This window comes from Leucoraja erinacea, chromosome 5, assembly GCF_028641065.1.
Source record: "Leucoraja erinacea ecotype New England chromosome 5, Leri_hhj_1, whole genome shotgun sequence".
NCBI lineage: Eukaryota > Metazoa > Chordata > Chondrichthyes > Rajiformes > Rajidae > Leucoraja > Leucoraja erinaceus.
The window spans coordinates 20,348,872-20,376,787 of NC_073381.1; the positions used below are offsets into that span (position 1 = coordinate 20,348,872).

The following is a 27,916-nucleotide window of genomic DNA, read 5'->3' on the forward strand; positions in this document are numbered from 1 at the left end:
TCAATACCAGGCTAATCAGCATTGAGAATATGAAACTGCAAACCACACAGGTGCAAGAAAAGAAAAGCTTGATGAGATTGCACCACAAGAGACCGAAGAGGAAGCAAAAACAAAGGTCTAGCAACAGAAGACAGCCTTGGGCAAACTAATATTTGATAGTTTAAATTATAAATCATACAAAAGGATTCACACCATCAGGTGGCAATAGGAAAGTAAACAGATTAGTTTGTTTGATTAATTTTAAATTATCAAGTGAAACCAACGACAGTTTTGAAACAGTAAAGAACAAGGGCCTCTCATCAGATGAAAGACATAATCAACAGTCCCAACCAGGAACATGAACCTATTTTTTTTTTTTTTTTTTAAATGATTGTTTTTGTATTTCTGACACATTTATGATTTTGATTTTCATCATTACAAATTTGTTTTTTCCAAAGTTTAATTTAAAATCTCAGTTTTGAACTTGTTTATTCTCTTAGAACTGCCCAAACCCTTAATAAGATTGCATACTTAGCAAAAGCAAAGTACAAATTAAACAAATCCATGCATAAATATATTGCATCAATGCACAGGAAATCTCAGTGGTTGTTTATAATGGAAAAATTAGTTCCACAAAAATGCATAACTTTAAACAGCAGGTGGGTTATGACTTTACTGTCCAATTGAAATTAATGTGAAGAATAAATTCCAATATTTTACCTCAAAAACTATCTTTGGCAGTAATTCTATCCCCTCCTGCCACTGCCCCAAGGTGCTGAATTCTCATGTTTAATCTCATGCTGAGCTTCCAACCCCATGCTTCTATTCAAACACCAGAAATCTGCCTTCACCTTTCACGCAAGGAGCCACAAAGACCACATTTACCTCAAGAACAAGAATAAAAGTTACAAAATATTTATCTTACAACATACCTATTTAAGTATTTAATTCCACAATACCCGCGGCAAATTCTACGCCTTCAATCACATCAGCATAATTGAACAGACAACATGAATCCACAGGAAGAGACATGAAAGGTTAAAATAAATCCAAAACTCATAACTCAGCACATTGGATTTTTACCAAAAGAAAAGCTTGCTGTGCTGGAAGAGCTATAAACAGGAAGTCAACTTACCTCCATTGCCAGGGATGCAGTCTGCTGATCATAATGATTTAGAAGATTTGGCATGAAAGTCATATTGTAAGGCAGGTCACGACACAATCTGAGAGAAATGGGCTCACAAGCGAACATACTGTGGCCATTAACTTGCCCCAAGAGTGCAAATACTGCATAAAAAGTCCATAGCATCACCCTAACATTCACAGCCATATCTTTAAAGTTCAATGCTTTTCAAGCTAGTGGAGTGAAACAGGTTTGCTAATTGAACATTTGATTACTAATCTCTTTTGTTGGCTCGATCAAGCCCTTCTGTAGTTCAATGCTGAAATTTGTTCCCACTTCTGTTTCTGCCTTGGTTTTCTGGAATTCATCTGGTACAATAATCAGCAACCTTTTCTTCCTCAAAGAAGACTGATTCTTCAGCAGGCCGTTAAAATCCAGATTGGCTGTCAACAGTTCACTTTTGCTGTCAGGCAAAATCTCCATATGGCCCTTTCACAGAATTAAAGGCATTCCCAAACGGTGACACTGATTCAACGCCACACGATTCTTCTCCCAAACCAAGAGTATTCATTACACCTGTAATAATAAGCAAAACAAAAAAATATATAGATATATATAGATATAGAAATGTACAGCACAGGAGAAGTGTGTCCAACATTAAGCCAAAATAAACTAATCTCATCTTCCAGGCACATGATCCATATGCCCGTCTAAAAGACTTTTAAATGCCACTATCGTATCTACCTTCACAACTGTCCCTGGCAGTAGACCATCCAGGCACCGACCATCCTGTGTAAAAAAAAAAGGCATCAACCATCCTGTGTAAAAAAACTTGCCCGCACATCTTCTTCAAACTCTCACCTTAAAGCAATGTCTTTAGTCTGTGACATTTCCACTTGGGGAAGAAAATTCTGACTGTCTACACTATCTGTACCCTTCATAATCTTATATATTTCTACTAAGTATTCCTCAACGTTCTAGAAAATACAATACAGATCTCTTCTTATAGCTAATACCAGGCCGAATTTTAGTAAACTTCTTCTGTACCCTCTCCAAAGCCTCCATATCCATTCTGCAATGGAGCAACCAGAAATGCATGCAGTACTCCAAATGCAGTCAAACCAGTCTTATAGGGCTGCATCATGACTTCCTCACTCTTAAACTAAATACTCCAATCATGCACATCAATGCTCTTCAGGGTCTTGCCATCAACCCGAATATTCAATCTCCTAAAGTGCAAAACCTCACATTTGCACGAATTAAACTACATCTGCCATTTCTCATCCCATTTCAGTAGATGATTTATATCCAATTGAATATTTGACAGCCTTCCTAACTGCAACTTCAGCATTTGGAGATGATCATTGCCCATATCATTAGCATGTAGAAGTACAATGGAATCCTTGTTCATCATTCTATGAAAGTAAGCATGCAGGTACAGCAGGCAGTGAAGAAAGTGAATGGCATGGTTACACAAAAAAGCTGGAGAAACTCAGCGGGTGCAGCAGCATCTATGGAGCGAAGGAAATAGGCAACGTTTCGGGCCGAAACCAATGGCATGTTGGCCTTTATAACAAGAGGAGTCAAGTATAGGAGCAAAAGAGTCCTTCTGCAGTTAGTGAAATCTAGTGAAACCACACCTAGAGTATTGCATGCAGTTTTGGTCTCCTAATTTGAGGAAGGATATTCTTGCTATTGAGGGAGTGCAGCATAGGTTTACAAGGTTAATTCCCGGGATGGCGGGACTGTCACATTCGGAGAATGGAGTGGCTGGGCTTGTACACTCTGGAGTGTAGAAGGTTGAGAGGGGATCTTATTGAAACATATAAGATTGTTAAGGGTTTGGTCATGCTAGAGGCAGGAAACATGTTCCCGATGTTGGGGGAGTCCAGGACCAGGGGCCACAGTTTAAGAATAAGGGGCAAGCCATTTAGAACGGAGACGAGGATACACTTTTTCCTCACAGTTGGAAGTCTGTGGAATTCTCTGCCTCGGAGGACGGTGGAGGTCGGTTCTATGGATACTTGCAAGAGAGCTAGATAGGGTTCTTAAGGATAGCGGAGTCAGGGGATATGGGGAGAAGGCAGGAACGGGTTAGGGGAAATCACATTGAATGGCGGTGCTGGCTCAAAGGGCCGAATGGCTTAATCCTGCACCTATTGTCTGTTGTCATTCTCTTCCAAGAGGAAACTCTTAACACAATAGCACATCAGCATCTGCTTTGACATCCAATGAAACGTACGAGTCATTATCAAATATGGAAGGCTGTGCAGAATCCTGTCTAAATACATTTTCAACAAGAATCACTTGCTGGAAATCAGAGCTGAAAGCCATGCCAGCGCAGGACATTGAAAATCATTCTGAAGGCTACTGCCATACCAAGAATCTCACTAACTAGACAATAAGTGCAAGAATAGGCCATTCGGCCTTTCGAGCCAGCATCCCCATTCAATGTGATCATGGCTGATCATCCACAATCAGTACTCCGTTCCTGCCATCTCCCCATATCACCCGACTCTGTTATCTTTAAGAGCCCTATCAAGCTCTCTTGAAAGTATCCAGAGAACCAGCCTCCACAGCCCTCCGAGGCAGAGAATTCCACACTCACAACTCTGTGTGAAAAAGTATTTCCTCCTCTCCGTTCAAAATGCCCTACCATTTATTCTTAAACTGCTCTGAGAAAGGAGGAATCAGACCCACATCATTATTTGAAAGTTTTTTTGTTCTGACCATCCAACAGTACACAACGTGTAGTCTGTAAAACCCCAAATTGTAGAGACTAAGAAGCTATTTATCATTGCTCTGCAATTAAAACATTTTATTATAGATGGATATGTGACGATGTGGAATGTGAGGACCTAATTGCTGTTATTGTAGAAACTCCCAATGCTTGCATTGGCTCAATCTACAGGTATAATGAGAAACTTTTTTTGTGACGTTTAGAAATGGGATGAATACCTAATATTGACTTAATTCCTATAAAACAAATTGTCCGTCTGCCGAGGACCCTACATCAAATAACTTATCAATGACGTGTATAAGTCTAACAGTACACTTAAGGCGTTTCAAGTTTGTCATCAGTATCCAGGGTAGATTTGGTTAAGATAACACAATAAACACCTCAAAAATAAAAGGCCAATGTATTGTGGATATATTTATTAAATGTCATGGAATAAGAAAGCATTAAGCTTTTGGCAACAAGGTGTACAACAACATGCTGTAAAATGTCTTGCAGAACCTGCATTGTTCAGAACTGTACCAATTTTAAAGTAATGTTTAAGTTCCAAGTTCTTTCTCACATAATATTCTAGAAATGGCAAAATAATTCTTACAACTTCAGGTACCCCATATAAAGAGCTGGAAATTTTAACACTTCCATGACCATATTGAGTCCCGTTTGAAAATAGCTGTACTTGAAGCATATCTCTGGGCCCACATTTGTGAACTCGCAAGCTGGCATACAGAAGATGACATTGCAACCAGTTACTGTCCCCGATCTTTTTTTTTTTAAAACAAGTTTTTGGTTCTTGATTTATGATATCAGGTGACATTGTGCATTGGTTGGAAATTCAGTTGACTTACAGTTTTAATTGAAACTGATCATTGCTATGCACTGATCGCTGGTTTATTTTCATCATGCAGCACTGCACACTTCAAAAAGTTTCTTATGTTTAAGAGTTCACACAGGATTATGATTTCAAATAACTGACAAAATTTGGATTAAGACTGGAAAGTTACACCTTTCTCTGCAGCAACTGATGGAATTTCTTTGCAATTTTATTTATGTTTACATTGTTGTAAGATATTTCCCCAGATCTTTCTCTCTTCACTTTCGAATCAAAGTATCTTCCCCACTGACACCACTTTTTTTCCCTCATAGACAAACCAGTTGGCTAGGTTATCCTGGATCCCAAGTGACATCACCTTTCAAAGCAGCCTACCATATAGTCAAAGGACTTGCTAAAGTCAATGTAGGCAATGTTTACCACTCTGCCCTCAATCTTTCTGTCATCTCTTCAAAAAACTAAAATTTGAGACAGTTCCCCCATTCATAAAGCCATGCTGACTATCCTTAATCAGTCTTTCAAATACAAGTGGATCTTATCTCACAGAATTCCCTTCAATAATTTACATGATCCCATGCACCAATACCTCATATGCCTCTTTTAGTTGAAAAACCCATGTCACACAGTGGTTCCTTCTCATGAAATTTCCCTAACTTACATTTAAGAGTCTCCCACTTACCAGACATCCCAATACCTGCAAAGAGCCTTCCCCAATCAACTTCTAAAAAATCTAGAAAGGGTCACAGGCAGGTCCACCTCTCAGCACAAACTGAAGTCTTGTACATCACTTAATCTAACAGGCCAAACATTGCACATAGCTGATGCCCCGTTACCTTATTCTATAAATGTTAAATATCAATATTTTCTATCTAGTGCCGATTCATTGTTCTTATTAATGTCTATATTACATTCCCCTCTTCTTCGGTCACTTGCTCAACCAAATAATACGAGTACATTGAAGCATTTGAAGGGATAAGACACATTGCCGCTTCACCATAACAAACTGCAGATTTGGTCGCGCCCATAACATTTCGGTCATTTAAAAGAAACATGAAAAACATAACAGATTTGAGGAAGAAATGGGTTGAAAAACAAACCAGTCGCAAAATAAAAACAGTGTGGTAGCCGTTTTTCTTGAGCAGAGGGGATGCGTAAAGCAGGGGACACGTTCTACGAACGAAAGTCAAACTCCGACTGAAGCGCCATCCACACCATTGTCATCAATTCAGTAAACGAAGGGAATAAACTCCAAACAGGTAAATTAACTGGGATTAACGGACATTATAAAATACAATCCCTGACTGTTTCGGCTACAAGACCAAAAGCCTCAGGTTTCCCGCCCCCTTCACCCCTCACCTACCACGCACCCCCCCTCCCCTCCTCTCCCCATCCCCGCACCCCCTCCACACCACCCCCCCCCCCCCCCTCCTCCCTCCCCCCCCCCCCCCTTTGCAGCCCGACGCGTTCTTTCCAGCCATCACCGTCTCCTCGCCAACCCAAAGAAGGGAAAGAAGCCCCCACCCGATCAAACCCAAGGCCACATCACCGGCAACACAACCATCCGTTTCGCCTCCACCCCTTACCGTTTGCAAAGCACCAACATCCTCGTCATCCCCCGGCCACTAGCCGACTGCCCACTGTCCCCCAGTCTTTGCCCAGCACTACGGCTCCCACACGAGGCCTGATTGGCTGCGATAACGTGGCGAATGGCAAGCGGCGATACTCGTCACCCGGGAAACGCGTTCCTGCTCCTCCGACCCCGTGACGGCAAAGTGAAGCCCCTATTGGTCCGTTTGGCGCCGGGTGGCGGCCGGAGGCTGTTGCCATAGAAACGAAGCGAGGCTGCCCTCCCCCCCAGGCATCGGTGGCACCGGTTGGCGTCGGACAAAACGGAGGTGAGACAGTGGCAGGGTCATGGTTTCGGCTAGGCAGTTCTAGTGACAGGAATGCAACTAATGTAAGCTTGCCTGCTGTTGGGACCCCTGGGGCAGCAGTGAGCGAGGAGGAGGGGGGAGGAGCAGATATTCTTCTGTATAACTGCTTTCCTGCGTCCCATCGCCGTGGCCCTAGAGATTCGCGCCGTTCTGTTGCTGCCTTGGGGGCCCAGGTTGGCTACTTCTCGGTAAATCGTCCTGTCGCCTGGTTAGGTTTGACGCCAGTAATATCCCCCTGACTTCCTTGTAGCATCTCTGTCCTTTCCACAAAATTTTGTTGAAGCATTTTTCTGTGGCATCCTTTGCTTTACGTTTTATTTAGAAACATAGCAACATAGAAATTAGGTGCAGGAGTAGGCCATTCGGCCCTTCGAGCCTGCACCGCCATTCAATATGATCATGGCTGATCATCCAACTCAGTATCCCGTACCTGCCTTCTCTCCATACCCTCTGATCCCCTTAGCCACAAGGGCCACATCTAACTCCCTCTTAAATATAGCCAATGAACTGGCCTCGACTACCCTCTGTGGCAGAGAGTTCCAGAGATTCACCACTCTCTGTGTGAAAAAAGTTCTTCTCATCTCAGTTTTAAAGGATTTCCCCCTTATCCTTAAGCTGTGACCCCTTGTCCTGGACTTCCCCAACATCGGGAGCATTAGGATGCATCTTTGTCAGTCCACTACAATTCCAAAATTGACAGATGATAGTGAGGAAAATATTAATAGTCTTAGAAAGAAGATAGACATTGTGGATGAAATTCAAACCAGACAAATGTTAACTGATATGTTTGACATGAAGAATAGACAGTAATGCTAAATAATTCAAATGGAGGTGCAAGAAGAGGGAGACTTTGGTGTGCATTATCCTTGAGGGTGGGAGCAAAGCAGGGCATGGTAACACCACGGATAAAACTGAAGTACTGCATCCAAATCCTACATCACTCCAGGAAGGACACAAAGTTGGAGAGGGTCCAGAAATAAGGGTTGACAGTTAGGGTGGAGAGACTGGAGAAGATGGCATTGTTTTCTTCAGAGCAGAGAACGTTTAGGCCATTTAAAGTCATTAATGTGTTAGATTAAGTGATTAGTAAAATAATGTGAGCCAATATGAGGATTTTGTTACACAATGATAAATTGGCATTTGGAAGACACTGGTAGATGGGCTGATACAGATTTGATTGGACTTTTCAAAGGTAGAATAAATATGAAAAAAAGGCAAAGATATGGGAGAAGTACAGAGGGGAGCGACTAACTCGATTGCTTGTTAAAAGCTTTTAAAGATATAAAGAGCAAAACACAATTATTTTAATGTCTTGCCTAGCATGTTTCCAGATAATGCATCTGGGCAGAATCTTTACAGTTAGGGAACTCAGCTAGTTTATCGGTAACACTCTCACTTCTGAGTCAGCAATTAAATCTAGTAACTCTAGCACATGCAAACAATGTCTGAGCTGCCATATTTCACACATTAAAACATGATTTGCATTGGCACCAGCAAATTTCCTTTCAATTCATCCCAAGGCTCTGGCATCATAGATGATTGAACTAGAAGCTCATTATTTTGAGCTGGGAATCAGTAGAAAACAATAAATTGAAAAATCCTGAAACAACACTAAATTGCTCAGAACCCAGGAAACAAAATCCACGTACAAAACAAAATACAATAAAAAGAAAACTAAAAAGCTAAAGTTTGCCTCAGCACATAGTACTTCCAATTAAGTAAGATGTCAAATTACTAATGAATGCGGATTTGAATGTGGATGTAGGGGGCGCTGTCCTGTGCACGGCTGCCCAGCCAGCAGCTGTCTGTCTTTTCATCTTTTTATTTTTTATTTTAGTTAGTTAAGTGTTTTGTTTGGAGGTCTAGACTTTTTTATGTGGGGGGGGAGGGGGGGGGGGGAAACTACCTTTCACGGTCCCTACCTGGTCGGAGAGGCAGCTTTTCTCCGGGCTGCAGCTTCGACCCGTCCTCGCGGCCTACCAGCGGGCCTGGAGCGGCGTTTCCTGTCGGGGACCGCCCAGAACCTCGGCTTCGGCGGCGGCACAGCGCTGGAGCGCTATCGCGGAGCGGGCGATGCCTTGCCCGGGTCGCCGCGCTGGAGCTCCGGTGAGCTGAAGATCGCTGAGGAAAACATCGCGGGACTGTGGAGCGACCAGCTGCGGGCGGCGGCGCTGAACTTTACACCAGAAGCCTGGGATCTCTAGATGAGATCGCCAGTTGTGGAGCTTCAACCGGCGCGGCCTTGTTGGCTTTGGAAGCCGTGGCCTCCAGTACGGAAGCGGCCATTCCAGGGTTCCCAAGCCGCTGAGAGGACTCTCCCGACGCCAGATCAACATCACCCGGCGAGAACGGCCTGGAACATCGGGCCTCTGTAGAGGCAACTGTGGAGGCCTCAATGGGCCCGACTATGGGTGAACTGGGGTTGGGGACTGGACTTTGTGCCTTCCCTCATAATGGGAACCATTGTGGGGGGATGTTCTTTATGTTTAAAACTCTTATTAATGTTATGTCTGTATTCCTTCTTTATGTGCTGCAAAATGGCAAGAAGCATTTCACTTCACTACACCTAGGTGTATGTGAATGAGACCAATAAAATACCTTTGATACCTTTGATACTTTGAACTACAATATAGAAGATTTCACTGCCACTATTTTGAGTGCTGTCAAAGCAATTGAGCTATTTTCCAATTTCATGCTGCTGCCAAAAACAATAGGATATGCTTGAAAAGGCAGGTTGAGGCTTCCCGATTGGCATCAAGACTATCCATGATATTTTTAAGAAAGAACTGCAGATGCTGGAACAATCGAAGGTAGACAAAACATGCTGGAGGATCTCAGCGGGTGAGGCAGAATCTATGGAGAGAAGGAATAGGCGATGTTTCGGGTTGAGACCCTTCTTCAGACTGATGGGCGGGAAAAAGAAAGGAAGTAGGCGGAGACAGTAGGACTAGTGGGAGAACTGGGAGGGGGAGGGGAAGGAGGGAGAAAGCAAGAGCTATCTAAAATTAGAGGTCAATGTTCACTCTGCTGGGGTGTAAATTACCTAAGCAAAATATGAGGTGCTGGTCCTCCAATTTGCACTGGGCCTCATTGGCAATGGAGGAGGCCCAGGACAAAAAGGTCAGATTGGGAATGGGAGGGGGAGTTGAAGTGCTGAGCAACAGGGCGATCAGGTTGATTAACACAGAGTGAGTGGAGGTGTTCAGCGAAGCGATCGCTGAGCCTGCTCATGGTCTCGCCGATGTAGAGAAGTTGACACTTAGAACAGCAGATGCAGTAGATGAAGTTGGAGGAGGTGCAGGTGAACCTCTGCCTCACATGGAAAGACTGATTGGGTCCTTGGATGGAGTCGAGGGGGGAGGTCTCCCAAAACTCGTTACTGGAAGCAGGGTGGGAAGAAGTGTAGTCAAGATAGCAATGGTAGTCAGTGGGTTTGTAGTAGATGTCGGTCAGTAGCCTGTTGCCTGCGATGAATGGAAAAAAAGATACTTAGAGATAATATATATAAGCATCTGGATAAACAGGGTCTGATTAGGAACAGTCAACATGGATTTGTGCCTGGAAGGTCATGTTTGACTAATCATCTTGAATTTTTTGAAGAGGTTACTAGGGAAATTGACGAGGGTAAAGCAGTGGATGTTGTCTATATGGACTTTAGTAAGGCCTTTGACAAGGCTCCTCATGGAAGGTTGGTTAAGAAGGTTCAACTGTTGGGTATAAATGCAGGAATAGCAAGATGGATTCAACAGTGGCTGAATGGGAGAAGCCAGAGGGTAATGGTGGATGGCTGTTTATCGGGTTGGAGGCAGGTGACTAGTGGGGTGCCTCAGGGATCTGTGTTGGGTCCTTTGTTGTTTGTCATGTACATCAATGATCTGGATGAAGGTGTGGTAAATTGGATTAGTAAGTATGCAGATGATACCAAGATAGGGGGTGTTGTGGATAATGAAGAGGATTTCCAAAGTCTACAGAGTGATTTAGGCCATTTGGAAAAATGGGCTGAAAGATGGCAGATGGAGTTTAATGCTGATAAATGTGAGGTGCTACACCTTGGCAGGACAAATCAAAATAGGACGTACATGGTAAATGGTAGGGAATTTAAGAATACAGTTGAACAGAGGGATCTGGGTATAACCGTGCATAGTTCCTTGAAGGTGGAATCTCATATAGATAGGGTGGTAAAGAAAGCTTTTGGTATGTTAGCCTTTATAAATCAGAGCATTGAGTATAGAAGCTGGGATGTAATGATAAAATTGTACAAGGCATTGGTGAGACCAAATCTGGAGTATGGTGTACAATTTTGGTCGCCCAATTATAGGAAGGATGTCAACAAAAGAGAGAGAGTACAGAGGAGATTTACTAGAATGTTGCCTGGGTTTCAACAACTAAGTTACAGAGATAGGTTGAATAAGTCTTTATTCTCTGGAGCGCAGAAGGTTAAGGGGGGACGATAGAGGTCTTTAAAATGATGAGAGGGATGGACAGAGTTGATGTGGATAAGCTTTTCCCTTTGAGAATAGGGAAGGTTCAAACAAGAGGACATGACTTCAGAATTAAGGGACAGAAGTTTAGGGGTAATATGAGGGGGAACTTCTTTACTCAGAGAGTGGTAGCGGTGTGGAATGAGCTTCCAGTGGAAGTGGTGGAGGCAGGTTCATTGGTATCATTTAAAAATAAATTGGATAGGCATATGGATGAGAAGGGAATGGAGGGTTATGGTATGAGTGCAGGCAGGTGGGACTAAGGGAAAAAAAGTTGTTCGGCACGGACTTGTAGGGCCGAGATGGCCTGTTTCCGTGCTGTAATTGTTATATGGTTATATGGATCTAGGGAGATGCCGGAAATGGTCCAGGTGAATTTTTATCATGTATCCATGATATTTGTCAGGTGTGATCAGACCCATCTGAAGTCATCTTTCATTTTGGTATACAAATTGGGTAAATAAACATGTATTAAATCCATAATATTTATTTTTAGTGGAGAAAAAGCCCATTTGACCCATCTGGTCGATACCAGTATTTATGCTCCATGAAAATCACTTTCCCTCTCTCCAGATTTAACCATTTTAGCATTATTGCCAGTTCTTGTCTTATTCTTATATATCCAGTTTTCACTTTAATCGATCTATGATATTCATCTCAACTATATTTCATAATAGTAAGTCCCCCCCTTCTCTAAACAGCCGTCTTTGCCCTTGGTGATGGGAAATTTTGAAGACACAAGGACCTGCAGTTGCTGGAATCTTGCATGGAACACAAAGTGCTAGAATAACACAGCAAGTGAGGTAATATTCTGGCAGTCATGGATAGGCCACGTTTCGGGTCAAACTCTTCTTCTATTGAAATCTGAAAATACACCAGATTCCATAATTGCTGGCTGCGTCATAATTTATGTAATGATATTCTGTCTTTCAGATTCAATTTGAATGTAGTGAGTTAACGCATGAAGGAAAAGCTTTAAAGTTTAAATAATTCAAAATGACATTTGCACCATTGAAGATCATGAACGGTCCTAAAATGCAGACAAAGATGAGCACATGGACACCCCTGAACCATCAGCCTACCAATGAAAAGGCAAGTGGGTGGGATTTTAAATTACCAGAAGGATATGCTATTAAATAATTCATGGTATATAGCCTTTTTTCGAGGTAGAATTTGCATCCCTTCGTTCAGCATGTGTTTTGTAAAGTGGATTTTACTTCGGAGTCACGTGAGTGATTCTGTAAAGAAGTCCCGCCAGGGCGCATGCGCATCATTTACGTCAGACGCATGGCGCAGAAACGGGCTGGAGAGCGCAGCTCCACCAGCGGTAAGTTAAAAACTCGCAGGTAAGTTTTTAAAAACTTTATTGCAAGCGGTTAGAGTTCTGTAAGGCAGGATTTACAGAACTCTGCGTGAAAATGGCAATGAGAAGGAGGGCGAGACACGCGGCCTGGAAAATCTCCGTATCAGACCACGGGAGCGGGCGGACACTTGCCTCACCTCCGAAGCTGCCGGCAGAAAAGCCAGCGGCAGCAACCTCGGTGCCAACACAGAGCACCATTGCCATTCCAGTCGGGAGGAAGGCAAAGAGAAAATCTGTAAGGCCTGTGGACGTCCGGATGCTCTTTGTGGATTATAGCTCAGCTTTCAATACAATCATTCCGGACATTCTCATTGGTAAACTGGTCACTCTCGGCCTCCCCACTCTCACATGTGCCTGGATAAAAGATTTCCTCACCAACCGGCCCCAGACTGTGAGACTCGGCCCCCACCTCTCCTCCACTCGCAGGTTGAGTACCGGCTCCCCACAGGGCTGTGTGCTAAGCCCCCTCTTATACTGTCTCTACACCTACGACTGTAGTCCGGCCCACAACAACAACCGCATCGTCAAATTTGCTGACGACACTACTGTAGTCGGACTTATTTCAAAGGGAGACGAGGCAGCCTACAGAGAGGAAGTCCTGAAGTTGACAACCTGGTGCTCAGAAAACAATCTGGCTCTGAACACCAGGAAAACAAAAGAGCTCATTGTCGACTTCAGGAGGCACAGCACCGACTTAGTCCCCCTACATATCAACGGCGAGTGTGTGGAGAGGGTCAACACCTTCCGGTTTCTCGGCGTCCATATCGCTGCTAATATCTCCTGGACAGACAACACGACAGCGGTCATCAAGAAGGCTCAGCAGCGGCTGCACTTCCTGAGGGTCCTCAGGAAGCACAACCTGGCCTCTAACCTGCTGCTGACCTTCTACCGCTCGTCCATCGAGAGCCTGCTGACATACTGCATTACAGCATGGTATGGCAGCTGCACCATGGCAGACAGGGAGAGGCTTCAGAGGGTAACTAGGACAGCACAGAAGATCATTGGTTGCCTTCTCCCCTCCCTGATGGATATTTACACCTCCCGCTGCCTTAGCAGGGCAAAGAATATCATAACTCCCATCCTGCGTTTGGACTGTTTGACCTGCTGCCCTCTGGAAGGCGCTATAGGTGCATCAAATCCAGGACAAATAGACTCAGGAATAGTTGTTTTCCGAAAATTATAACTACTCTTAATTCAAATTCACACATGCACTGACTTCACAGCCCAACACCCGGACTTCCATCTGTATATATGTATATAGCGCCGCAGAATTGTGCACCTATTCCCCCCCCCCCCTTCTCCCTTCTGTTTTTGTTTTCTGTTTCTTGTTTTTTGTACTAAATTATATGTATGCACTGAGTACGAGCAGCTTTTAATTTCATTGTACATGTATAGTGACAATAAATGGCATATCTATATCTATATCTGGACTCAGATGAGTCGGGGCCAAGAGGACACTCCTCCTACAATGAAAGATGTCTGGGGACGGCTGGACAATATACAGCATCTAGTAGAAAGTATGCTCCAGCATGACGCCTTCCAGGGTGAGTTATATACTCAAGGGGCACCCCATCAGACCACGGCAGCAACCTCCAGCAGAGGGAAATACAGGGCTGACCTATATCAGCAGGATGAACAAGTCATCCATGGGTCTGCATTGGGGCCCATACCAGCCGCGCCTTGTGAAGGGCTGCATGATTCCTCCCTCATATATGAAGAGGGAGAGCCAGGGCCGTATGAGATTGACTCTGAAGTTGGGTGTATAGCCGAAGAACATACCCCAAAGCACAAGAGCATCGCTCCAGGTGTGCCGGATGTGGCTTGTAAATTTGCCATACCGGCAGGAACTGGTGAAGCCATGGAAGAAAATCTGGCCAATAACATCAATTATATGGCCTCTCACCAGCTCCAAGATTCAATGATGGAGGAAACCATAAAAAAAATGAAACACCTGTAAATTGTGCATCGCTAAAAGTGCCCACCGTGAATCAGGCCATCTGGGGCCAAATGGGGGTAACTATGCAATCTCATGAAATAAGGCTGCAAAAGGTTTTAAGATTTATTGGTTCAGGCATAACGTCATTCGGTCGGTCAGTGGAAGGCACACCGTTAACAGAGACAAAGCAGGATACGTTGGCCCTTCTGTATAACGCTCAATTTGAAATAAATTGCCTGAGGAAAAATGCCATTAAGCCGACATTAAATCCAAAATTTGCAGCATTATGCAAATCATCCAATGTACAGCCGCCAAACTACCTGTTTGGAGAAGACCTGGCAAAACAGGTCAAGGACTTGGCAGATGAAGCTAAAACGGTCGGCCTTATAAAAGCACATCCAATCAGCAGGATGCAGCCTCGTCGGTCATACCCATTCAAAAGGGTCACAGACACAGGAGCAGGGCAAGGGACAAGCCGTGGATTCCCATCAGTACGTTATTGGCCAAGGGCACCAGCGTTTACTACACTAAAAATACGGAGGCAAAGGTACCCAGGAACCATGGAGGTACGAGCAGTTGGACTTGTCCAGGACATATCCTCTATACACCAGTCACCAGTGGGTGGCAGATTTCAATTGTTTTACTATGAATGGTGCTGCATAACATCAGATCCGTTTATACTGGACAGCATTCAGGGGTTCCAAATTGAGTTTATTTGAGATTTAAATCCACCTACTCAACATAAACCAAGCCGGAAATTGATCTTTTCAAAACCAGAAACTTTACAAGTTAATAATGAAATTGAAACATTATTCACCAAAGGGGTAATTGAAAAAACAGTGCATGAGACTCAGCAGTTTGTGTCTGACATATTTCCCAGGCAAAAGAAGGATGGTGGGTGTCGGGTCATCTTTGATCTAACCCAACTGAATTCCTATGTCCAGTATAAACATTTTAAAATGGAAACATTCATTACTGCTAAACAATTGGTTTCTAAAGGATGTTATATGCAAGTATAGATCTAAAAGATACATATTATTCAGTACCAATGCATTACAAATACCGTAGATATTTGAAATTAAATTGGATGAGACAAATGTGGCAGTTTAAAGCTTTACCTGATGGTTTAACCTCAGCCCCTAGGTTATTTACAAAACTGTTGAAACCAATATTGGGACTACTCCGGGCACAGAATCACATTGTAATGGCATACTTGGATGATGTTTTGATTATAGGTAACACACAGGAAGAAGCGGAATCTTCTGTGTCAGTCACCAGACAGATGTTCGAGAGGTTGGGGTTCCTCATCCACCCAACCAAATCCAAGTTGAAGCCATCAACTAACATTGATTATTTGGGGTTCACCATAGATTCAATTAAAATGTCAGTAACACTGTTGGCGGCGCGACTCACCCGTTGCAGCGGCCCCTACAGCCTGTCTGTCTTTTTTTTATTTTTTGTCTAGTTAAATGTAGTGCTTGGTGTTTTTTAATAGTATTTTTAAATGTGTAAATGTGGGGGGCGGGGGGGGGGGAGGGGGAAACTGTTTAAATCTCTTCCCTGTCCGGGAGACCCGACTTTTTCCCTGTCGGGTCTCGGCTGTCGTTGGGGCCTAGCACCGTGGAGCGGCCTCCAACCTGAACGACCCGGGGGCTCCAGTCCCGGAGACTGCGGAGCTGCGGATCTGCGGACTCACCATCGTCGGGGGTGGCCGGCCTCGGAGCGTGGGGAGCGGCGGTGACTCGCTGCTGCGGCTCGACTCCTGGGGCTCGGAGGCTCCAGCAACGCAGCCACAGGTCCGGTGGACTGGGACATCGGGAGCTCGCGGGTCTGGGAGGAGAGAGAGAGACCGCTTCCCGGAGCTCCCGCAACGCGACTTCTCCAGCCGGTGTCACGGGGTTGGAATAACCCGGACCGGGACAGTACATCACCCGGCACGGCTTCATGGCCGTGGGACTCACCATCGCCCGTGGGGGTTCCAACCTTGGACTTTCAGACCGGGAGCGGGGCCGTAAATCGCCCCGCGCGGCCTAAAATGGCCGTGGGACTCATCATCGCCCGCCTGGGGCTTGGACATCGGGAGAGACACGGAGAACAGGGGAGAGAAAAGACTTGCCTTCCATCACAGTGGCTTCACTGTGATGGATGTTTGTGTGAATTTAATTATGTGTATGTCTGTAAGACAGTGTCTTTGTTTGTATGGCTGTGGAAACAACATTTCGTTTGAGTCTCACTGGGGCTCAAATGATAATAAATTTGTATTGTATTGTATTGTATTGTAGAGCCAAAAGGTTAGAATTAATAGAAGTTTGCAGCAATTTGGTTGATGAACAGCAACCCTCCATCCGAAGAGTGGCTAGTGTTATTGGTAAACTAGTGGTGGCCATCCCTGGAGTACAATTTGGGCCTTTACATTATCCAAATTTGCAACGAGCTAAGGAACAAGCACTCAAAGAACATGCAGGTCATTTCGATAGACCAATGCAGTTGCCAGTTGAAGCTATCACTGAATTACAGTGGTGGATAACAAATGTCCCACGTTGTTCTAGTAACATTCTGATTAATCAACCCTCAGTCGTTTTGCAAACTGATGTGAGTGCCTTCAGATGGGGAGCCACTGATACCAACTCTAGCTGTGGAGGCAGATGGAATGAGCAGGAGGCAGTAATCCTCCAGTTACATGGAATCAACTATTTAGAAATTTTGGGAGCATTCTATGGGTTAAAAGCATACTGTTCAACAATGCATGATTTACACGTTCAGCTCCAGATTGATAACACCACAGCAGTGGCATATATCAATCACATGGGTCGAATTAAGTCATTATCATGTGATAATCTGGCTAACCTCATTTGGCATTGGTGCATCGCAAGAAACATCTGGGTCTCAGCTATATATAGTTACCAGGTAGAGACAACATGGTGGCAGATACTAGGTCAAGAGAATTTAATGACAACATAGAATGGATGCTGAATCCAAAATTTTTTTAAAGAGTTGTGACCCAATTTGGGTTACCAGACATTGATCTAGTTGCATCCAGACTGAATCACCAGGTACCAAGATATGTCTCATGGGAACCGGATCCAAGGGCAGTAGCGGTGGATGCATTCTCGTTACACTGGGGAGGTATGTTTTTCTACGCTTTTTCCCCATTCTGCCTCATCAGTTGATGTCTCAATAAAATTGAGCAGGGCTCCGCTTCAGGCGTTTTGGTAGTCCCCGACTGGCCCACACAACCATGGTTCCCACTGGTTCTGAGACTAATGACCCAGCCATTTATGGTTATCTCCAAATATAGCAACTTATTGGTTCACCCTGTGATGGGAGAGAATCACCCTTTACATAACGTATTAATTTGTTGATTTGCAGATTCTGACAAGACCGTTCCAGGGGCTCGGACTATCAGGTCGTACAGTGGATGTGATTACGGCGGCCTGGAGGGATAGCACTAAGAAACAATATGTATCTCATATTAAGAAATGGGAGATGTTCTGCTAACAGTCAAATATATCTTACCATACTGCAAGCATATCTAATGCATTGGAGTTCCCTGCCACATTAAATTTTGATGAGCAATTAAGTTACAGTGCCATTAATAGTGCTAGGAGTGCATTGTCCTCCTATTTAGGGCAGAGATCGGGACAACATTCTGTCGGATCTCACCCATTGGTGTCTCGATTTATGAAGGGTATTTTGTAACATGAACCCTCCTAGACCTAGATATACGGAAATATGGGATGTGAGCATAGTTCTCACACTACTTCGTCAATGGGCCCCAATTACATCTCTGTCTTTCCAAAAACTAACACTTAAAGTGGTCGTGTTGATGGCGCTTGTTCCAGCGCAACGGGTCCAGACATTACAAAAGCTAAGATTGGACAGCATGGTTTCTTCTGTAAATAATATTACATTTTATGTTTATGATCTAATCAAACAAAGCAGGCCAGGGACGTCCGGGATCAAAATCAGTTTTGTGGCATACCACATTGACCTGCGACTATGTGTGGTTACGCATTTACGTCAGTATATTGAGGTCACCAAGAGTATTAGAGGCTCCGAAACAACGATGCTCATCAGCCACAAAAAACCTCATGAAAAAGTGTCGGTACAGACCATTTCTAGATGGCAGAAACAGGTTTTGGATTGTGCTGGAGTGGACACTGGTGTGTTTAAATCTCACTCCACCAGGGCGGTATCAACATCCGCAGCGAGGGCACTGGACATCCCTTTAGAGCAAATCCTCGGGGCCGCAGGATTATCCAATGAAGGAACTTTTCAAATGTTTTACAACAAACCTGTTCTCACAACTGAAGGATTTGGGCACACCATTTTGGGTTCTGTTTTATAATTTCCCCTGGGAGAGAGGGATCGTTATTTTTCTGTTTGTTAAAATAATAATCAATATAATTCAAGCTATGTTGAATACATTATTTGTTTATCCTCTGTCAACTGAAGCAGTGTGTCGTATGGATCGGTTCTACGGCATGAAATCACAGTGCTTTGAAATCTTCACGGAATCACTCACGTGACTCCGAAGTAAAATTGTAAGATTAAACGAGAACTTAACAGTTTGAAGTTTGATCTTTATTTTATGAGGAGTTACGGTGAGCGATTACGTGCCCTCCGCCCCCGGCCCTCATAATCGCAAAGATCATCTGGTAGTTCTAGTCTTCTGAGTGTTACTATATTACTTCGACTATAGTTACTGTGATTTTACGCCGCTGTTTTGAAGATTGATGCGCATGCGCCCTGGCAGGACTTCTTCACGTAATCGCTCACCGTAACTTCTCATAAAATAAAGATCAAACTTCAAACTGGTAAGTTCTCGTTTAATCTTACTATTATCATGACTGCCAGTGATATATGGTGTATATTTACTCTTGTTATAATCAGCAACCTTTAATTTCTCATGTAGTCATTACTGTGTCTGTGAGAAAAGTTCAAAATTAAGTAAGGTTACCATATGAGTGTTACATTGCTGGAGGAGTGGAATGGAACTGACTTGATCTTGCTGATAGGAATGTCAGACTGATTGGAATGCTGTGAGAACTCTTGCGTTATTTCCAGTTGGAGCTATGCTATGTGACTATATTCCTAAAGATGTGATTTTATCAAATATGTTAATGAAATTAGATTCCTTGTTATTTTCACACAATGTTTCAATGTGAAAAGTCTATGTATAGCTATTCTGGATGCTGTTTATTATGCAAGATGTTTACAGCTGTGTTTGGTAGTTAAAGGTAAAGGCTCTGGATTTCTTCAGCATGACCATTTATAAAGTACATGAAAATAGACAGAATCTTCAAATATTTCAAAGACACTGCTTTAGACATTTCTGATATTAAGAAACAGAGATTCTTTAATGTATTCTTTATTTCGCTTCTCTAACAGGTATTTGGAGAAAGAGGAGAACTACTAGGGAAATGGGTAAGAAGACCATGCTGTCGTATATATATACAACTGATCAGGGCCCTGTTTCCCTTTCTCCTTTTAAACTCAATCACCAGGGCCCTGTTTCCAGCATTCCCTATAAATGCATCAGAGGCCCATTCCCACCCGTCTCATAAACTCACCTGTGCCCTGTTTCTCATGGTCTCTTTGAACTCATCAGGGCTCTGTTTCTGGCATTCCTTACAAACCCATTCTCAAGCTCCTTTTAATTCACCAAGGCTCAATTTCCTACACTTCTTTAAATTCAGCAGAGTCTTTTCCCCAGCACTTCTTATAAACTCATCAGACTTCTTAAATAACATTCACCTAAACTGTAAAATTTACCTGTATGACACCAATAAATACTGATAATGCTGAATTATTGAAGGTTTACTGTAAATGACTGCAGAACAATCCATTATTATTCCTGCCCTTTGCAACACCTCATTGGAAAGTAACCTCCTGGGCAATTGCCTCTTCTGAATCTCTCCGAGGAGAAAGACAAAGCATTTAGACAGGAGCAACAATTTATGTCACAAGTAAAATGTGAGCTTCTTGTTTGCAGGGGCTACAATAACATTTAGGGGTTGACTGGAGAGAAGGGGAGATTGCAAACAAATATGGAACAGGAATAGCTACATTGGATAACAAATGTGAATCAGAAAAGGGGGGCTCTTTGGGATTATCATAGATTTATGAGTAAGCAATTGATGGCTTTGAAGAGAAACCGAATGACTCAACCTCCCAACCTCCACCAGAACAATGTTTTCTTCTCAGAGAACATTGAGGAAGTTCAACAATGATTTCAACATGGAGCAACGGAGTGTGATGAATACGGAACTGGAATTCAGTCATCTTTATCGTTACCTTAGAGTTGAGGTGTTAATTGGAAAAGGTGGAGTTGTAAAGAGTATATTCTAAGGAAGATGGTTGATAATGATCAGCCTTTCTCCAAAGGCTATCCATTGTCAACCTTGCTTTTTCCTAACTGCCAACATCAAATATTTTTTGCTAAGGCACCCCTTAACAAATCCCCACTCTAGCTTTCTGTTATAATATGAGATTGCTTAACTCGATACTCGATACAAGAATTGAGCATTGTTTTTGATTTTCTCAGTGTTAGCTGCACGAGGAGGTGAATTTGAAACATGTTTAAGGCTTCACTCATGCTATTGATGATGTCATCTATTATAGCTACTGCAATTGCTCAGACTTGGTGGCAGATTTTCTAAATGCGTGGTACAGCAATGGAAAAAGAACACATTCGTCAGAATGTTCTAACGCATTGTGTTTGTGTGATATGGAACTGGGGTTCACCTCTACCTCTTCCTTTTCTGCTAGCCTGTAGTTCTGAGAGGCATATTCCTTTTTATATTTCTCCCAAGTGAGCGCAATGTGGATGAAGTTAGCGTTCGATGATCACTCAATACCTATACTTCATTCTAGGACTGAAACCAAATGACTCAACCTCCCGGCAGAGTTTAGGCTAACTTGGTTTAGACCAAAGACAAAGTGAACTTTCTTGATCACCTCAATTCAGAACTGCAGCAAATCATTCCTGTTAAATTATTGAGACATGTAATTTACTCTTATTAATCTTCACGTGAATGTGCTTATTAATTGTCATTTGAGTGAAGTATGCCACATAAATATATTTGTCAATGCACTCAGCTCTGTGTGGTATATTTCAGGCTACTGTCCACAAAATGTAGTTGGCACATTACATGGAGAAAAAAGAAAGCAGAGGGTTCAAAATTTGTTTTAATGAAAAACCAATTCCTTTTTTGAGTTAGTTTCAAAATTATGATTACATTTATAAATTCATTTTTATCTTCAGCAAGTTACAATCTAATCACCCATTGTTTTGCTCATGGGAGGTGGTGGATGATAGCCGGGTGCAGAGAGAGGGAAATGGGCGGCCGAAGAAGAAAATAAGAAGAGAAAGGAAAATTAGATGAGGGGTGAGGAAATGAGGTTTTGTGGCAGAGCTGCATGGGGGAATGAGAAATACAGAAACGGAAGTGGTGGATTTGAGGGGAAGGTTAAAGTATGGAGGGGAGAAAGGGAGAAAAGAGTAAGGTAGTAGATAGGGGGATAGAACAAAAAAGAAACCAAGATTAGAAGTAAGGAGCTGGAGATGAAAGAATTAAAACGAGGAGAGAACAAAAAAAAATAGTTTAGAGCACAGGAGAAAGAGAAAAAAAAGAAAGGTGGAGAGTGGTAGCATATTGTTTTTAATGTATACAGGTCCTCCCTAGGTTATGAATGCCAGATGTATGTTCAGCCCATATTTACAAAAGAACATATGGAAGACTGGCGGATGGATTTGGCAGCTGCCGTAGGGATGCAGGCATCTTCTGTCATGTGGGAACCTGTTTTGCAACAATATTATTGCAACTTGCTGAAATATCTGATTAGTTGAATTAAACGCCCTGATTTAACTACGTGTTGCCCCTGGTTGGCCTATTTATCATTTAAATATATTGCAGGGCAACCATATTTCCTACTTGAGAACTGAGTTGCCTGTTGTATCTTGAGGTGACTGTTGTAACTTGGAGAGGACCTTCATTGGTCACAGCAGTTTGGATGGCATCTAATATTACTGCATTAATAAATGTTTTTACATTCCTTCACATCCTTACACAGTTTGATAAGTGGACTGATACACAGCGTCGCAAGATTCTTCTTGATCTGTTTAAAAGATGCTCCGTCTCCCAGCTGAAGTTTTGTGAGCAACATTTGCGCAGTAGAGTTCCAATGGAAGCTTTGGACTTTACATGTTTCCTTCCCAGAGTGCTGGCTTTATACATCTTCTCCTTCTTGGATCCAAGAAGCCTTTGTCGGTGTGCACAGGTAACCCTTTTGCAGAAAGGTTTATTTTTTATCTATACATATTCAAGATCAGGATGTTTTTGCCAAGGCCAGCATGTATAGCCCTTCTCTAATTACCCATGCAAAGGTGGTGTTGAATTGTGTTCTTGAAAATAGTACTGGTCAGAAGATGGGTCCTGAATCGCTTGTCAGCCAAAAGGGTAAGGCTGGCTTGCTTCCACCTCTGAAGAACATTTGTGAACCAGTTGGATTTTTATGATAACCTAGAAGTTTATATGGTCATTGTGAAGACCAGTTGGTGCATTGATCCCAATTTCCAGTTTATTAACTAAACTTAAATTACATGGTGGGATTTAAATTCTGGTCCATGGACTGGTAGCATGAATCTCCACTACCCTGGTCATTTAAACCTCTGCTTATTTATTATTTTCACAAATAAAACTAAGGTCCAGTGTTTTTTCCTTTTAACAATAAAGCTATTTAAGCAAACTGACCATTTGTGAAATTAGCAGGCACATGTTGAGAATGAGAATATACTCTAGTCTGAAGGGATTTAACAGTTATACAGTATATACCTTGATTAAAGTGTGCAAACCCCAAATGGTGGGGATTTCTGTATTATCAGGCTTGCTCCACATCTTCAAAGCCTAACATTGGATAATAATTTAAATATACTTTGAAATTATCAGTTATTTCTGAAATCTGTACCTCAAGCTGACTGGAAAATTGACGAAGAAAGAAAAAAAAGATGAATCCTACAAAGAGATCCTATTTATGCAGAATGGGTAGATGTCATGGGGCTGCAAAAATCTTCTGACTCCTTCCTATGAAGAATACCTGCTGAAGAGTAATTTAAATTTAGAAAGTTCAGACAGTTTGTTGATTGCAAAATTAGTGATTAGTATGCCAAATTAGAGCACATGGTATTGGGGTTAGGGTATTGACATGGATAGAGAACTGGTTGGCAGACAGGAAGCATAACGTAGGAATTAACAAGTCCTTTCCAGAATGGCAGGCAGTGCACAGTGCTAGCACACCAGTTATTTACAATATAAACGATTTAATCGAAGATATTAAATGTAACATCTCCAAGTTTGCAGATGACACAAAGCTGGGTGGCAGTGTGAGCTGCGAGGAGGATGCTATGAGGCTGCAGGGTGACTTGGATAAGTTGGGTGATTGGGCAGATGCCTGGCATATGCAGTATAATGTGGATAAATGTGAGGTTATCCACTTTGGTGGCAAGAACACGAAGGTAGATTATTATCTGAATGATGTCAGAATAGGAAAAGGGGAGGTGCAATGAGACCTATGTGTCCTTGTACACCTGTCACTGAAAGTAAGCATGCAAGTACAGCAGGCAGGGTCCTACTGCAGTTGTACAGGGCCCTGGTGTGACCGCACCTGAAGTATTGTGTGCACTTATGGTGTCCTAGTTTGAGGAAGGACATTCTTGCTATTGAGGGAGTGCAGCATTGGTTCACCAGGTTAATTCCCGGGATGGCGGGACTGACATATGATGAAAGAATGGATCAACTGGGCTTACAGTGCCCTCCATAATGTTTGGGACAAAGACCCATAATTTATTTATTTGCCTCTTTACTCCACAATTTGAGATTTGTAATAGAAAAAATCACATGTGGTTAAAGTGCGCGTTGTCAGATTTTAATAAAGGCCATTTTTATACATTTTGGTTTCACCATGTAGAAATTACAGCTGCGTTTAAACATAGTTCCCCCATTTCAGGGCATCATCACGTTTGGGACACATGGTTTCACGGGGGGTTGTAATTGCTCAGGTGTTTTTAATTGCCTTCTTAATGCAGGTATAAGAGAGCTCTCAGCACCTAGTCTTTCCTCCAGTCTTTCCATCACATTTGGAAACTTTTATTGCTGTTTATCAACATGAGGACCAAAGTTGCGCCAATGAAAGTCAAAAAAGCCATTATGAGACTGAGAAACAAGAATAAAGGTGTGGTGTGGATTTATCAATGACCACTGTCCGCAGAAGACTTCATGAACAGAAATACAGAGACTACATTGCAAGATGCAAACCACTGGTTAGGTGTAAAAATAGAATGCCCTGGTTACAGTTTGCCAAGAAGTACTTAAAAGAGCAACCACAGTTCTGGAAAAAGGTCTTGTGGACAGATGAGATGAAGATTAACTTATATCAGATCGATGGCAAGAGCAAAGTATGGAGGAGAGAAAGAACTGCCCAAGATCCAAAGCATACCACCTCATATGTGAAACATGGTGGTGGGGGTGTTATGGCCTGGGCATGTATGGCTGCTGAAGGTACTGGCTCACTTATCTTCATTGATGATACAACTGCTGATGGTAGTAGCATAATGAATTCTGAAGTGTATAGACACATCCTATCTGCTCAAGTTCAAACAAATGCCTCAAAACTCATTGGCTAGCGGTTCATTCTACAGCAAGCCAATGATCCCAAACATACTGTTAAAGTAACAAGGGAGTTCAAAGCTAAAAAATGGTCAATTCTTGAGTGGCCAGGTCAATCACCCGATCTGAACCCAATTGAGCATATCTTTTATATGCTGAAGAGAAAACTGAAGGGGATTAGTCTCCAAAACAAGCATAAGCTAAAGATGGCTGCGATACAGGCCTGGCAAAACATCACAAGAAGACACCCACCAAATGGTCATGTCCATGAATCGCAGACTTCAAGCAGTCACTGCATGCAAAGGATATGTAACAAAATACTAAACATGACTACTTTCATTTACATAACATTGCTATGTCCCAAACATAATGGTGCCCTGAAATGGGGAGACTATGTATGAACACCGCTGTAATTTCTCTATGGTGAAACCAAAATGTATAAAATGCCCCAAAGTTCTTTACACCCAAACACAGGTATTTTAAAGTTTACTCACCTGAAATTTAGGAAAAGGTGTTGATCAAAATTTGAACCCTCAAGCAACCGAGACAATAATACATCTGTTTTTAAGCGATGACTGAAGAATTAATATTTGCTAGGAACTGAGGAAAAGCCCCACTGCCCATCTTTGAATGGTGCACTCAGTCTTTAATGTTCTCCTGTTTAGTGGCTCATTAGAAAGACTACACCTCTGATAGCGAGGCACTCCCTCCTTTTGAATGAAAACCTGGATTTAATCCACAAGATTCTAAAATGGGATAAATTCACAACCTAACAGTTGAGAGTGCTTCTGACTGACGAAACCTAACGTCTACTCTATTACACTTGTGATTGGATCTGATCAGGCATGGAATGAAATAAGTGGATGATCCAATCCCACCAGTTTCCCAGCAGATGTGGGTTAGATTAAAGGTTTCACTCTTTTCAGGTATATGGAGCAAATTTAATAAGTGAAACTGGAAAGTTCATGAAGCATGCTGCCTGCAAAGTAGAAAATCACTAAAAAAACTAGAACATCATGATGCATACCTAAGCAGTGAATTTAGTGCAAAGTTGATCCAGTTGTAATGAGACTTGAATATTTCCTATGTAATTATTTTGTGGGACAGATAGTTTAGGCTACGTGAATACAACGCAATTGCTGTCTACGTGAAATTATTCATATTTGTTGTTGCTTTATATCTTCGGTTATCTCAATTGTGTCCCTTCTGCTATCTCATAGGTGAACTGGCATTGGAAAGATCTGACTGAACTGGACCAACTCTGGATGCCCAAATGCCTGAGACTAGGTTGGTACATCAGTTTCTCGCCTACTCCCTATGAACAAAGAATCTGGAAAAGGCACTACCTTGAGATGGTGAAGGAGCTGAATGTGACCAAGCCAAAGGTTGGTAACATACCCCTACATACATCAACGGTTTGCTGCATTCATAAATGTAATTATATTTGTATTTCCAGTATTGAAATGGATAACACAATGTTTCTAAACAGCTAGGAAAACATGTAGACATATTTCTAAAGAAAGAATTTACATGTGTCATATTACTTTATGCAGTATTTATTTGAGTCTAAAGCCTGTTATAGGGCTATCTATTCTCAACAGCAAAGTAGGAAGTGTAAATACAAATAATTAAAAAAATGAGGTATTGTATGATGGAAACTCTGATAATTAATGCATAATAGTTATTGTCATACAGTTAAACTGCATGTAAACAGCCCCTTAGCCCTTTTGAGTCTACACTCTTTGAGTTACACAAACTCATTTTATTCTCCCCACATGCCCATCAATTCTCTCCCCAGATTTACCACTTCCCTACACACTATAGCTCCTCTATAATCTTTGCTATAGACAGTTTACCATGGACAATTAAGTATTGTATAACAGTAAATTGGAATTTTTGCATTCACGTGTTTGCCCTCACAGTAGGCCCCAATATACTGGAATGTTTAAAATAAAAACATATTTGTAAGCTACCGTTTTTCATTTGAGCTCAATAGCCAGTTGGCAAGCCATGTGACATACTCTGGGTAGTACTTTGTATTAATTACAATTTAAAATTGATTCAGTCCATTAAAAAATGGCTGAAATCTCAGACATATGACAAATTCATAAACAAATTTACTTGAATATGATCTTATCAACCTTAACTTGTCTGGTCATTTTACTCCTGGGTTCAGGTTGAATATGTTGATTCATTGCGACTCAGCTATGATACTATGAGTTGGATTTCAAAGGCAGTCAGTTTTAATTAAAACTAGACTAAGTGGGACCCGTTGGGTCCCTGTCACACGGGAGGCCTGGTCCCCCAATGCAACCCGTTCCCCAATGCAATATTCCACCACTCACCTGTTCCCCCAATGCAATCCGCCCCCCCAACACAATATTGCATCACTCATGCATAGCCCCCAACTGTGCAGACACGGCTCATTTCCCCTCATCCCCCCAGCACTCCCTCCACTTCTTCTTCACCCTCCCTCTTCTTTCCCCTATCCTCCTCTCCTCCCTCAATCCCTCCCTCACCTCTCCCCTTGGAGTCGATGTTCGTCACGGTGGGCACCACGGGTTTCGATGAGCTGTTGGAGAAGATCTCTGAGAAGGCCGTGAGGGTGATTTACTGCAACGGTGGAGGCGATGGACCCGGGAGGACGCGTAGATGGGACCGCCATTGCCGCAGAGGGCGGGAGTGATGAGGGAGAGAGAGACGGGACCAGGGCCTCCACTGGGCCTCCACTGAACCTCCCCGCGACTGCCACCGGTGGTGGGGGAAGCGATAGGCAAGTTACTGTGAGGAGGGGAGAGAGTAGTTTGTGAGTGAGGCTGGACATTGAATTATGCCTGCTTCAGCATAATGTAAGAAATTGAATGAGT

The 27,916-nt window shown here is 42.7% G+C and overlaps 2 protein-coding genes across 6 annotated transcripts in view; one reads left to right on the forward strand and one right to left on the reverse strand.

Annotated features, from left to right (window-relative positions):
• The window catches only part of LOC129697012 (frizzled-3), a 52,393-nt gene extending 46,018 nt beyond the window's left edge, over positions 1–6,375 (reverse strand). Inside the window, exons 1-2 of one of the 2 annotated variants that reach the window (XM_055635198.1) lie at positions 6,252–6,375; positions 1,115–1,678 (exon numbers count right to left, since the gene is read on the reverse strand). In XM_055635198.1, coding sequence (XP_055491173.1) covers positions 1,115–1,309 — 195 coding nt within the window. In that variant the 5' untranslated portion in view covers positions 1,310–1,678; positions 6,252–6,375. Of the gene's footprint in view, positions 1–1,114; positions 1,679–6,251 lie in introns of those variants that run through there. The other variant, XM_055635199.1, reaches the window with a different exon arrangement.
• A 64-nt stretch (positions 6,376–6,439) lies between these two features.
• Positions 6,440–27,916, forward strand: part of fbxo16 (F-box protein 16) — a 44,025-nt gene continuing 22,548 nt past the window's right edge. For 3 of the 4 annotated variants that reach the window (XM_055635203.1, XM_055635205.1, XM_055635201.1), the window contains exons 1-5: positions 6,440–6,563; positions 12,017–12,175; positions 19,774–19,809; positions 22,459–22,665; positions 26,270–26,434. In XM_055635203.1, the coding sequence (XP_055491178.1) occupies positions 12,080–12,175; positions 19,774–19,809; positions 22,459–22,665; positions 26,270–26,434 (504 nt within the window). In that variant the 5' untranslated portion in view covers positions 6,440–6,563; positions 12,017–12,079. Of the gene's footprint in view, positions 6,564–11,784; positions 11,882–12,016; positions 12,176–19,773; positions 19,810–22,458; positions 22,666–26,269; positions 26,435–27,916 lie in introns of all 4 variants that reach the window. The other variant, XM_055635202.1, reaches the window with a different exon arrangement.